At 46.4% G+C, this 14,401-nt stretch overlaps 1 protein-coding gene across 1 annotated transcript in view; it reads left to right on the forward strand.

The window, feature by feature from the left end:
* LOC121531952 (hepatocyte growth factor-like) overlaps positions 1–14,401 on the forward strand; it is a 40,185-nt gene that overhangs the window by 21,095 nt on the left and 4,689 nt on the right. Inside the window, exons 8-10 of the mRNA XM_041837546.2 lie at positions 8,257–8,422; positions 10,594–10,727; positions 11,591–11,678. Of these exons, the coding sequence (XP_041693480.1) occupies positions 8,257–8,422; positions 10,594–10,727; positions 11,591–11,678 (388 nt within the window). The remainder of the gene's footprint in view (positions 1–8,256; positions 8,423–10,593; positions 10,728–11,590; positions 11,679–14,401) is intronic.

The raw sequence follows: 14,401 nt of genomic DNA on the forward strand, positions 1-14,401 counted from the left end.
ACAACTGCGACCTGGCCAAGATAAAGCAAAGCAGTGTGGTAAAAACAACAACAACAACACAGAGTTACATATGGAATAAACAAAATGTACAGTCAATAACACAATAGAAAATATATATACAGTGTGTGCAAATGTAGTAAGTTATGGAGGTAAGGCAATAAATAGGCCATAGTGCAAAATAATTACAATTATAATTTAGTATATAACACTGGAGTGATAGATGTGCAGAAGATGATGTGCAAATAGAGATACTGGGGTACAAATGAGCAAAATAAATAACAATGTAAATAACTAAGCAATACGAACTCTGAGGATAGATGGGGGGCAATCAATTCACATATGGTGTTCAGGGCACAGCTGGGGGCTGAGGGGGGTCTGTAGCAAGCGGCAACAGTGAGAGACTTATTTCTGGAAAGGTGGATTTTTAGAAGTAGAAGCTCAAACTGTTTGGGCACAGACCTGGATAGTATGATAGAGCTCTGCAGGCTATCTCTACAGTAGATTGCAACTCCGCCCCCTTTGGCAGTTCTATCTAGACGGAAAATGTTGTAGTTGGGAATAGACATTTCAGAATCTTTGGTGGCCTTCCTAAGCCAGGATTCAGACACTGCTAGAACATCAGGGTTGGCGGAGTAAGCTAACGCAGTGAATAACTCAAACTTAGGGAGGAGGCTTCTGATGTTAACATGCAAGAAACCAAGGCTTTTACGCTTACAGAAGTCAACAAATGATAGCGCCTGGGGAGCAGGAGTGATACTGGGGGCTACAGGGCCTGGGTTAACCTCTACATCACATTTACATTTACATTTACATCATATAGCAGAGCAACTTACAAATTGGTGTATTCAACTTATGATAGCTAGTGGGACAACCACTTTTTATTTTTTTAATGGGTGTGGGGGGGGTAGAAGGATTACTTTATACTATTCCAGGTTTTCCTTAAAGAGGTAGGGTTTCAAGTGTCTCTGGAAGGTGGTCAGTGACTCCGCTGTCCTGGCGTCGTGGGGAAGCTTGTTCCACCATTGGGGTGCCAGAGCAGCAAATAGCTTTGACTGGGCTTGATGGGAACTGTGCTTCCGTAGAGGTAGGGGAGCTAGCAGGCCAGAGGTGGATGAACGTAGTGCCCTCATTTGGGTGTAGGGTCTGATCCTGAAGGTAAGGAGGTATCGTTCCCCTCACAGCTCCGTAGGCAAGCACCATGGTTTTGTAGTAGATGCAAGCCTCAACTGGAAGCCAGTGGAGTGTGCAGAGGAGCGGGGTGACATGAGAGAACTTGGGAAGGTCGAACACCAGACGGGCTGCAGTGTTCTGGATAAGTTGTAGGGGTTTAATGGCACAGGCAGGGAGCCCAGCCAACAGCGAGTTGCAGTAATCTAGACGGGAGATGACAAGTGCCTGAATTAGGACCTGTGCCGCTTTCTGTGTAAGGTAGGGTCGTACTCTGCGAATGTTGTAGAGCATGAACCTGCAGGATCGGGTCACCGCTTTGATGTTAGCGGAGAACGACAGGGTGTTGTCCAGGGTCACGCCAAGGTTCTTTGCAATCTGGGACAAGGACACAATGGAGTTGTCAACCGTGATGGTGAGATCATGGAGCGGGCAGTCCTTCCCCGGGAGGAAGAGCAGCTCCGTCTTGCCGAGGTTCAGCTTGAGGTGGTGATCCGACATCCACACTGATATGTCCGCCAGACATGCAGAGATGCGATTGACCACCTGGTTATCAGAAAGGAGAAAATTAATTGTGTGTCGTCTGCGTAGCAATGATAGGAGAGACCATGTGAGGATATGACAGAGCCAAGTGACTTGGTGTATAGAGAGAATAGGAGAGGGCCTAGAACTGAGCCCTGGGGGACACCAGTGGTGACAGCACGTGGTGCGGAGACAGATTCTCGCCACGTCACCTGGTAGGAGCGACCTGTCAGGTAGGACGCAATCCAAGAGTGAGCAGCTCGGAGAGGGTGGAGAGGAGGATCTGATGGTTCACAGTATCAAAGGCAGCGGATAGGTCTAGAAGGATAAGAACAGAGGAGAGAGAGTTAGCTTTCGCAGTGCAGAGAGCCTCCGTGACACAGAGAAGAGAAATCTGACTGGTTTAGATCAAGAAGGTCATTCTGAGAGAGATAGCAGGAGAGTTGGCTAGAGACGGCACGCTCAAGAGCTTTGGAGAGAAAAGAAAGAAGGGAAACTGGTCTGTAGTTGTTGACATCGGAGGGATCGAGTGTAGGTTTTTTGAGGAGGGGTGCAACTCTCGCTCTCTTGACGGAAGGGACATGGCCAGCGGTCAAGGATGAGTTGATGAGCGAGGTGAGGTAAGGGAGAAGGTCTCTGGAAATGGTCTGGAAAAGAGAGGAGGGGATCGGGTCAAGCAGGCAGGTTGTTGGGCGGCCGGCCGTCACAAGTCGCAAGATTTAATCTGGAAAGAGAGGGGAGAAAGAAGTCAAAGCATAGGGTAGGGCAGTGTGAGCAGGACCAGCGGTGTCATTTGACTTAATAAATGAGAATCGGATGTCGTCAACCTTCTTTTCAAAATGGTTGACGAAGTCATCCACAGAGAGGGAGGAGGGAGGGGGAGGAGGAGGAGGATTCAGCAGGGAGGAGAAGGTGGCAAAGAGCTTCTTAGGGTTAGAGGCAGAGGCTTGAAATTTAGAGTGGTAGAAAGTGGCTTTAGCAGCGGAAACAGAGGACGAGAATGTAGGGGAGGGAGTGAAAAGATGACAGGTCCGCAGGGAGTCTAGTTTCCCTCCATTTCCGCTCGGCTGCCCGGGGCCCTCTTCTGTGAGCTCGCAATGAGTCGTCAAGCACGGAGCAGGAGGGGAGGACTGAGCCAGCTGGGAGGAAAGGGACATAGAGGGTCAAAAGATGCAGAAAGGGAGGAGAGGAGGGTTGAGGAGGCATAATCAGGAGATCGGAGGGAGAAGGATTTAGCAGAGGGAAGAGATGATAGGATGGAAGAGGAGAGAGTAGCGGGAAAGAGAGAGTGAAGGTAGGAGGAAGAGAGGAGGAGTAGAATAAGGATACGGCTAAAGGCTTTAAGAACTGTTCTTCTAGTCCGTTGGGTACAGAGAAAAAAAGGGGCAGATTTCCGGGCGTTGTAGAATACAGTGAGGGAAAAAAGTATTTGATCCCCTGCTGATTTTGTACGTTTGCCCACTGATAAAGACATGATCAGTCTATAATTTTAATATTAGGTTTATTTGAACAGTGAGAGACAGAATAACAACAACAAAATCCAGAAAAACGCATGTCAAAATTTTTATTAATTGATTTGCATTTTAATGAGGGAAATAAGTATTTGACCCCTCTGCAAAACATTATTTAGTACTTAGTGGCAAAACCCTTGTTGGCAATCACAGAGGTCAGACGTTTCTTGTAGTTGGCCACCAGGTTTGCACACATCTCAGAAGGGATTTTGTCCCACTCCTCTTTGTAGATCTTCTCCAAGTCATTAAGGTTTCGAGGCTGACGTTTGGCAACTCGATCCTTCAGCTCCCTCCACAGATTTTCTATGGGATTAAGGTCTGGAGACTGGCTAGGCCACTCCAGGACCTTAATGTGCTCCTTCTTAAGCCACTCCTTTGTTGCCTTGGCCGTGTGTTTTGGGTCATTGTCATGCTGGAATACCCATCCACGACCCATTTTCAATGCCCTGGCTGAGGGAAGGAAGTTCTCACCCAAGATTTGATGGTACATGGCCTGTCCATCGTCCCTTTGATGCGGTGAAGTTGTCCTGTCCCCTTAGCAGAAAAACACCCCCAAAGCATAATGTTTCCACCTCCATGTTTGATGGTGGGGATGGTGTTCTTGGGGTCATAGGCAGCATTCCTCCTCCTCCTCGATTTTGGTCTCATCTGACCACAACACTTTCACCCAGTTCTCCTATGAATCATTCAGATGTTCATTGGCAAACTTCAGACAGGCCTGTATATGTGCTTTCTTGAGCAGGGGGACCTTGCGGGCGCTGCAGGATTTCAGTCCTTCACGGCGTAGTCTGTTACCAATTGTTTTCTTGGTGACTATGGTCCCAGCTGCCTTGAGATCATTGACAAGATCCTCCCGTATAGTTCTGGGCTGATTCCTCACCGTTGTCATGATCATTTCAACTCCACGAGGTGAGATCTTGCATGGAGCCCCAGGCCGAGGGAGATTGACAGTTATGTTGTGTTTCTTCCATTTGCGAATAATTGCACCAACTGTTGTCACCTTCTCACCGAGCTGCTTGGCGATGGTCTTGTAGCTCATTCCAGCCTTGTGTAGGTCTACAATCTTATTATTATTATTTTTTTTGTATTTTTTTTTTGTATTTTTTTTTTTCTTATTTTCTTTTTTTTTATCTTGTCCCTGACATCCTTGGAGAGCTCTTTGGTCTTGGCCATGGTGGAGAGTTTGGAATCTGATTGATTGATTGCTTCTGTGGACAGGTGTCTTGTATAAAGGTAACAAACTGAGATTAGGAGCACTCCCTTTAAGAGTGTGCTCCTAATCTCAGCTCGTTACCTGTATAAAAGACACCTGGGAGCCAGAAATCTTTCTGTTTGAGAGGGGGTCAAATATTTATTTCCCTCATTAAAATGCAAATCAATTTATAACATTTTTTACATGCGTTTTTCTGGATTATTTTGTTGTTATTCTGTCTCTCACTGTTCAAATAAACCTACCATTAAAATTATATACTGATCATTTCTTTGTCAGTGGGCAAACGTACAAAATCAGCAGGGGATCAAATACTTTTTTCCCTCACTGTAGATTCAGGGCATTATGTACAGACAAGGATATGGAAGGATATGAGTACAGTGGAGGTAAACCTAAGCGTTGGGTAAAGATGAAAGAGATAGCATCACTGGAGGCACCGAATGAGCCGGTCTCCGCGTGTGTGGGGGGTGGGACAAAGGAGCTCTCTGAGACAGGTTGAGCAGGACTGGGGCTCTACATTGAAAAAGTACAGTTACAACTAACTGAAACAGCAATAGGCAAGGCATATTGACATGGGAGAGAGGCATAAAGCAGTCACAGGTGTTATTCGAGAGAGCTAAGACAACAGCTCGTAATGGCGACGAAAGTTTGAGCTGAGGCTAAACAGATAAACAGGATGGGGTACCGTATAAAGGAACAGTCCAGCAGGCATCAGCTGTGTAGCTGAGTGATCATAAGGTCCAGTGAACAGCAATAAGTAAGTCCAGGAGCAGTTCAGTGGCTGCTACGCTACAGGCGAGTTGGAGGCACGGCTGTTGGTTGCGAGTGCTAGCGGGCCGGGGCTAGCAGAAGGATCTTCGTTGTCGTCGCAACGGGAAGCCTGTTGAAACCACATCAGACGATTACGTTGGCAGACCAGTCGTGATGGTTCGGCGGGGCTCCGTGTCAACACTAGGAGGTCCCGTCTGGTTGACAGAGAGGTAGATAGCCGGGAGATGGGCCAGGCTCAAGGCTAGCTCAAGGCTAACTGGGGTTAGCTTCAGGACAGTGGTGATTAGCCAACAACGACAACAGCCATTCGGTTGCAGCTAGCTAGTTGCGTTGATCCGGTGTTAAGGTCCAGTGATTCAGTGATTCCGGCAGAAAATCCGATATGCTCTGGCTCGATAGCGCGATGTGCAGACTGTACAGACTGGCCGATAATTGTCCAGGCTAGAGCTGGCTGGTAGGTAGTGCAGGCCACGGCCACGGACAATGGTGAAGCCCGCTAACGGTGGCTAATAGCAAGTAGCTAGTTAGCTGGCTAGCTGGCTAGTTTCAAATCAAATCAAATCAAATTTTATTGGTCACATGCGCCGAATACAACAGGTGCAGACATTACAGTGAAATGCTTACTTACAGCCCTTAACCAACAGTGCATTTATTTTTAACAGAAAAAGTAAAAATAAAACAACAACGAAAAAAGTGTTGAGAAAAAAAAGAGCAGAAGTAAAATAAAATAACAGTAGGGAGGCTATATATACAGGGGGGTACCGGTGCAGAGTCAATGTGCGGGGGCACTGGCTAGTTGAGGTAGTTGAAGTAATATGTACATGTGGGTAGAGTTAAAGTGACTATGACTATGCATAAATAATTAACAGAGTAGCAGCAGCGTAAAAAGGGTGGGGGGGCAGTGCAAATAGTCCGGGTAGCCATGATTAGCTGTTCAGGAGTCTTATGGCTTGGGGGTAGAAGCTGTTGAGAAGTCTTTTGGACCTAGACTTGGCACTCCGGTACCGCTTGCCGTGCGGTAGCAGAGAGAACAGTCTATGACTAGGGTGGCTGGAGTCTTTGACAATTTTGAGGGCCTTCAGCCAGAGGTTCTGGATAAAAATGTATGAAGAAATAATAGAATCCGTTCCACATTGGGTGAGGCGGGTTGCAGGAAAGTATATTTAGTTAAAGGATGGAAAGTGAGATTGAGAAATATATACGAAAAATACAAAAAAACAAAAAACAGGCTATTTACATGAGTACAGTACAGAAAACACGACCACACTGCTATGCCATCTTGGAACTATTTTTGTTACAGCATATACAGTACCAGTCAAACGTTTGGACACACCTACTCATTCAAGGGTTTTTCTTTATTTTTACAATTTTCTACATTGTTGAATAATAGTGAAGACATCAAAGCTATGAAATAACACGTATGGAATTATTTAGTTACCAAAAAAGTGTTAAACAAATCAAAATATATTTTATATTTGAGATTCTTCAAATAGCCACCCTTTGCCTTGATGACAGCTTTGCACACTCTTGGCATTCTCTCAGCCAGCTTCACCTGGAATGCTTTTCCAACAGTCTTGAAGGAGTTCCCACATATGCTGAGCACTTGTTGGCTGCTTTTCCTTCACTCTGCGGTCCAACTCATCCCAAACCATCTCAATTGGGTTGAGGTCGGGGGATTGTGGAGGCCAGGTCATCTGATGCAGCACTCCATCACTCTCCTTCTTGGTAAAATAGCCCTTACACAGCCTGGAGGTGTGTTGGGTCATTGTCCTGTTGAAAAAAAAATGATAGTCCCACCAAGCCCAAACCAGATGAGATGGCATATCGCTGTGGAATACTGTGGTAGCCATGCTTGTTAAGTGTGCCTTGAATTCTAAATTAATCACAGACAGTGTCACCAGCAAAACACCCCCACACCATAACACCTCCTCCTCTATGCTTTACGGTGGGAAATACACATATAGAGATAATCCGTTCACCCACACCGCGTCTCACAAAGACTCTTTGGACTCCAGACCAAAGGACACATTTCCACTGGTCTAATATCCATAGCTCATGTTTCTTGTCCCAAGGAAGTCTCTTCTTATTATTGGTGTCCTTTAGTAGTTTTTTTTGTTGTTGCAGCAATTCGACCATGAAGGCCTGATTCACACAGTCTCCTCTGAACAGTTGATGTTGAGATGTTTCTGTTACTTGAACTCTGTGAATCATTTATTTGGCCTGCAATTTCTGAGGCTGGTAACTCTAATGAACTTATCCTCTGCAGCAGAGGTAACTCTGGGTCTTCCATTCTTGTGGTGGTCCTCATGAGAGCCAGTTTTATCATAGCGCTTGATGGTTTTTGCAACTGCACTTGAAGAAACTTTCAAAGATCTTGAAATTGTCCTTATTGACTGACCTTCATGTTTTAAACTAATGATGGACTGTCGTTTCTCTTTGCTTATTTGAGCTGTCCACCTTGTGACAATACAACTGATTGGCTCAAACGCATTAAGAAGGAAAGAAATTCCACAAATTAACTTTCAAGAAGGCACACCTGTTAATTGAAATGCATTCCAGGTGACTACCTCATGAAGCTGGTTGAGAGAATGCCAAGAGTGTGCAAAGTTGTCATCAAGGCAAAGTGTGGCTATTTGAAGGATCTCAAATATAAAATATATTTTGATTTGTTTAACGCTTATTTGGTTACTACATGATTCCATATGTGTTATTTCATAGTTTTGATGTCTTCACTATTATTCTACAATGTAAAAAATAGTGAAAATAAAGAAAAACCCTTGAATGAGTAGGTGTGTCCAAACTTTTGACTGGTAGTGTTCTTGTGGACAAAATGAGTCAGCATTGTTTCCTTGTTATTTCAACCTAATCAGCTACATGACTGCAATGTAATCTATAGAATTTGAGGAGTTTTAGTCCAAGTCAGTCTTGTTCTTGCTACTGTGTCTGAGTGGCACTGTGGCCTCAAGGAGAAGCTGGTGTAGTTTAACAGATGGTACAGGTGATGTGGCTATATTTAACCATGGTGAATTTCCCTCTCTCTCTCCTTCACTGTCTCTTTCTCTTTGCCTCTCTCAGCCTCAGACAGTGTGGGAGAGGTGGATGTGACTACTAGTTGTTTCCGGGGTCGAGGCGAGGGCTACAGGGGGACAGTAGCAGTAACACCCAGTGGAGTGACCTGTCAACGCTGGGACTCACAGTACCCCCACAACCACACATACATACCCCGGGACTATCGTTGCAAGTGAGTGACCCACGCTTGTACGGACACACATCGACAACCCTACACACACTATATTACATGTTAAAGGGCATTCAAATATAACGTAAAAAAGTTATTCCCAATTACATCTTAAAAACAGTGATTTTCAAATACTATGTGATTTGTGGTGACATGTGGAGCAAGAAAATACCCTCCCTCTGGCTAGAAACTCATTGCAGGTTTTGAAAATCACATTTTGTCTTACTTTTAATACTACCCTTTGATGTCACAGAGAATAATTTATTTTAAACACCCGACAAGGCCCAAATCCCCGTCATTCGCAGGAGAAAGAGACGGTCGGAGTGCCTTGTAAGGATCCGACAGCGAGTGGGTAATCTGCCTCTACCATCAGTCCTATTAGCCAATGTACAATCATTGGATAACAAAATAGACAAGCTACGATCACGAATATCCTACCAACGGGACATTAAAAACGGTAATATTTTAGGTTTCACCGAGTCATGGCTGAACGACGACATGGATAACATACAGCTGGCTGGGTTTACGCTGCATCGTAAGATAGAACAGCCGCCTCCGGTAAGACAAGGGGTGGCGGTCTGTGTATATTTGTAAACAACAGCTGATACACGAAATCTAATATTAAGGAAGCCTCGAGGTTTTGCTCGCCTGAGGTAGAGTATCTCATGATAAGCTGTAGACCACTCTATTTAGCAAGATTGTTTTCATCTATATTTTTCATAGCTGTCTATTTACCACCACAAATCAATGCTGGCACAAAGACCGCACTCAATGAGCTGTATAAGGCCATGAGCAAACAGGAAAACACTCATCCAGAGATGGCACTCCTAGTGGCGGGAGACTTTTATGCAGGGAAACTTACATCCGTTTTACCTCATTTCTACCAGCATGTTAAATGTGCAACCAGTGGGAAAAGAACTCTAGACCACCTTTACTCCACACACAGAGACACGTACAAAGCTCCACCGGCTCCGACGCTCGTGGCAGGGCTTGCAAACTATTACAGACTACAAAGGGAAGCACAGCCGCGAGCTGCCAAGTGACACAAGCCTACCAGACGAGCTAAATTACTTCTATACTTGCTTCGAGGCAAGCAACACTGAAGCATGCATGAGAGGATCAGCTGTTCCGGACGACTGTGTGATTACACTCTCCGTAGCTGATGTGAGTAAGACCTTTAAACAGGTCAACATTCACAAGGCCGCAAGGCCAGATGGATTAACAGGACGTGTACTCCGAGCATGCGCTGACCAACTTGCAAGTGTCTTCACTGACATTTTCAACCTGTCCCTGACTGAGTCTGTAATACCAACATGTTTCAAGCAGACCACCATTGTCCCTGTGCCCAAGAACACTAAGATAACCTGCCTAAATGACTACAGACCCGTAGCACTCACGTTTGTAGCCATGAAGTGCTTTGAAAGGCTGGTCTTGGCTCACTTCAACACCATTATCCCAGAAACCCTAGACCCACTCCAATTTGCATACCGCCCCAACAGATCCACAGATGATGCAATCTCTATTGCGTGCCACACTGCTCTTTCCTACCTGGACAAAAGGAACACATACGTGAGAATGCTATTCATTGACTACAGCTCAGTGTTCAACACCATAGTGCCCTCAAAGCTCATCACTAAGCTAAGGACCCTGGGACTAAACACCTCCCCTCTGCAACTGGATCCTGGACTTCCTGACGGGCCGCCCCCAGGTGGTAAGGGTAGGTAACAACACATCTGCCACGCTGATCCTCAACACGGGGGCCCCTCAGGGTTGTGTGCTCAGTCCCTTCCTGTACTCCCTGTTCACCCATGATTGCATGGCCAGGCACGACTCCAACACCATCATTAAGTTTGCCGACGACACAACAGTGGTAGGCCTAATCACCGACAACTGTTATTTTGCTGCTGCTCTTTAATTATTTCTTTGTATATTATTTTTTTACTGATCTATCTTTTACTTAACACTTATTTTTCTTAAAACTGCATTGTTGGTTAAGGGCTTGTAAGTAAGCATTTCACAAGGTCTATACCTGTTGTATTCGGCGCATGTGACAAATACAATTTTATTTTATTTGGTTTGGTGCTGGAGATAATGAATAGGAGGTTGAAAAGTGGCAGAGTTGCTCTTTAACTTGTTTAGAGAATATATATTTATTGTGTGTGTGTATGTTGCAGAGACCTGAGGGAGAACTACTGCAGGAACCCTGACGGCCTTGACCTCCCATGGTGCTTCACTTCAGACCCTAACGTTCGCAATGCATTCTGCACCAACATCCCCCGCTGTGGCACACAGAACACTGAACCCAAGGGTGAGAGCATAATCAAAACCACAGTAGACCCCTGAGCTAAAGCCTAGCCTATAGCTCCAGGAGCTAATACTGGTCTTCAGGTCTCAGACAATGGTAGTGCAATGGATATTTACTGCTTTTGGTTAAACTAACAAGTGAAGTGGGCGGCGGGTAGCCTAGCGGTTAGAGCGTTGGGCCAGTAATCAAAAGGTCTCTGGTTGAAATCCCCAAGCCGACTAGGTGAAAAATATTCCGATGTGCCCTTGAGTAAGGCACTTAGCCCTAATTGCTCCTGTAAGTCGCTCTGGATGAGAGCGTCTGCTACATTTTTATTTTGACCCTGCAAAATAGATGGATTCCTGATGCAGATATGTTTTCTCTGTTTAATGCAAATTTACTTGGCATTCAGTGTTGTCCCTGAAGTATGATCTCCTGAGCAACTTATAAAGTATGTTTCTATAGAAGTATTACTGTAGGACTCTGGGAATCACAGCCCACTGCACATAAATAAACTAGCTCTGACAGCATTACAACATCGCTCTGTCCCATTGGACAGTGAGGGTGGAGGCTCTGTCCCATTGGATAGAGAGGACAAGGAAGCGCTGTCCCATTGGATAGTAAGGGGATCTGGAATACAGATTCTTTAGGGTTGTGTTTTTCCCACACTCAGATTAGAATCTCGGGGCTGAGACAGTTTTGTGACTGGTGTTTTGTAGTCATGTTCTGGTCTACCAGTCAGGACAGCAGAGATTTGTACAGTTTCAATACTATATTTCCATGGGGTTGGTGTGGTCTGTAGCATTCTGACTTATATTACAGGAACATAAATATGTTTTCATATTTTATTAGCCTGGTATCATACTGTGTGTGTGCGTGCGTTCCAGACTGCTACGAGGGCAATGGAGAGAGCTACAGAGGAGAGGTGTCAAGGACCAGGTCAGGTCTTCCCTGTTCCATCTGGAGAGACCATAGGTAACAAAACCACATGCTACACATCTGTGTGTGTGTTGGGGGGGGTGGGGGGAGGAGGGGGGACCATAGATGGGAGTAGGGCTGTGGTGGTCATGAAATGTTGTCAGCTGGTGATTGTCAAGCAAATAACTGCCGGTCTCACGGTAATTGACCGTTAATTAACATAAACACGTTTCGCATATCCTGGCTTCCACGCATTGCCTACAAGCCACTGATGCAGACCTTTGGAACAATCAATATTTTAAAAAGTCAAATAAATCCATTTGATATAGCCTACACCATCACAATAAACCATTATTTATTCACATGATATTGTCACGATCGTCATGGAGAGACCAAGGCGCAGCGTTGCAGGTGAACATATTTATATTTATTTAATGATCATACGATCAAAACAACAAACGAAAAACGTGACGTCTATGGTTTAAACACAAACCAACACGAACAAAATCCCACCAACACAAAGTGAAAGACAGACAGTTAAATATGGCTCCCAATCAGAGACAACCAACTGACACTCGTTGCCTCTGATTGGGAGTCACTCAGGCCAACATAGATAGACAACGACTAGAACCTAAACAAAATAAACACCCTGGCTCAACATACGAGAGTCCCCAGAGCCAGGGCGTGACAGTACCCCCCCCCAAAGGCGCGGACTCCGACCGCGCCAACCAACCACAACAGGGGAGGGACCGGGTGGGCACTCCGCCTCGGCGGCGGATCCGGCTCCGGACATGACCCAGGCACGGGTTGTGCTGGACTGACGACGCGCACCCCTGCCTTGGTGCGTGGAGGAGGAACGGGCCTTACCAGGCTGACGACGCACACCGTAGGCTTGGTGCGTGGAGCAGGGACAGGCCGGACTGGGCTGACGAAGCACACCACTGACTTGGTGCGGGGAGCAGGAACGGGCCGAGCCGGGCTGACGAAGCGCACCACTGACTTGGTGCGGGGAGCAGGAATGGGCCGGACCGGGCTGACGAAGCGCACCCCTGACTTGGTGCGGAGGGCAGGAATGGGCCGGACCGGGCTGACGAAGCGCACCCCTGACTTGGTGCGGGGAGCAGGAATGGGCCGGACCGGGCTGACGACGCGCACCACTGACTTGGTGCGGGGAGCAGGAATGGGCCGGACCGGGCTGACGACGCGCACCACTGACTTGGTGCGGGGAGCAGGAATGGGCTGGACCGGGCTGACGACGCGCACCACTGACTTGGTGCGGGGAGCAGGAACGGGCCGCGCCGGGCTGACGAAACGCACCACTGACTTGGTGGGAGTGGCAGGAACAGGCCGGACCGTACTGGGAACACACACCACTGGCCCTACGTGGGGATCAGGAACAGGCCGGACCGGACTGGCAACACACGCCAGTACCTCTCGCCGTGCCTCTACAACCTCCCTCCCCCTGGTGACCAGTGACTCCCGTAACCTGGCGGCCTCCTGCTGCCCCGTCGTCCACGGCGTTAGCCCCCCCCTAAAAAATTTCTGGGCGTCTCCCCTACCCGTGGACCAGGTCTCCATGTCCCTCGCCAGCCTTTCGCCCTTCTGCCACAAGGTCAAGCCCTTCTCTTCCTCACTCGGCTTGACCCAGTCGAGGAGGCGAAGGAGATCTGTTAGGGATCTCCCTGGCGATGGCTCCTGGACACGCTGCTTGGTCACATCTTGGTGGGATTTTCTGTCACGATCGTCATGGAGAGACCAAGGCGCAGCGTTGCAGGTGAACATATTTATATTTATTTAATGATCACACGATCAAAACAACAAACAAAAAACGTGACGTCTATGGTTTAAACACAAACCAACACGAACAAAATCCCACCAACACAAAGTGAAAGACAGACAGTTAAATATGGCTCCCAATCAGAGACAACCAGCTGACACTCGTTGCCTCTGATTGGGAGTCACTCAGGCCAACATAGATAGACAACGACTAGAACCTAAACAAAATAAACACCCTGGCTCAACATACGAGAGTCCCCAGAGCCAGGGCGTGACAGATATGAAGAAAATGTAGTCTATTTCAGAAGAACAGAATAGCATACAATGAGTTGTCCTTATGTTAGGCCCTGATCTGGCAGTGCCATTTGGCTGTAGGCTAAACTAGTTAATTTAGCAGAAAGATTTTCTTAGAATTCTGTGGCATTATTTTATATTATTTTATAGTATGAAGAATACAATTGAACATACTGTATCTGAATAAAATAGAAAGGATATTTTCTCCAAATGATTTCCAATGGAGTGCGCTCATGCAGCTATTCTGTGTTGAGTGGTTAACAAAGAAACAGGTCCTCCTATATGCTTAATTTAGATGTATTTATGCAACTTTAGTTGTGATACAAACGTTGGGCTATATGTTTAGATTTTTAATACATGCGACTAATGATGAGTTGAAAACGTTGCATCAAAGGCATGAGCTCTGCTTTGTTTCTTGTGCAGGCTGCGCACACTTAATCAGTCTCTCATTCACAATTTGTCAAGCACTTGATAATATTCTCACAAGGCTTTTAATTTCCTGGCGGCATCCCCCTTGTGTGGCTGTAATGCCCCCTAAAAAAATCCATGGCTTATGTGGCCAAAATGGCCATTGTGCCTTTGGGCTGAATATAATAATTATAATTCCCTTCTCCCAGCTGCCATTCGCCGTGCTCCGAAGCACCTCTCACTCACATGGCTCCCTCAGATATCTCAATTGTTATTAGCCAATGCCTGTCACGTGATCGGCT

This window comes from Coregonus clupeaformis, chromosome 19 (genome assembly GCF_020615455.1).
Source record: "Coregonus clupeaformis isolate EN_2021a chromosome 19, ASM2061545v1, whole genome shotgun sequence".
Lineage (NCBI taxonomy): Eukaryota > Metazoa > Chordata > Actinopteri > Salmoniformes > Salmonidae > Coregonus > Coregonus clupeaformis.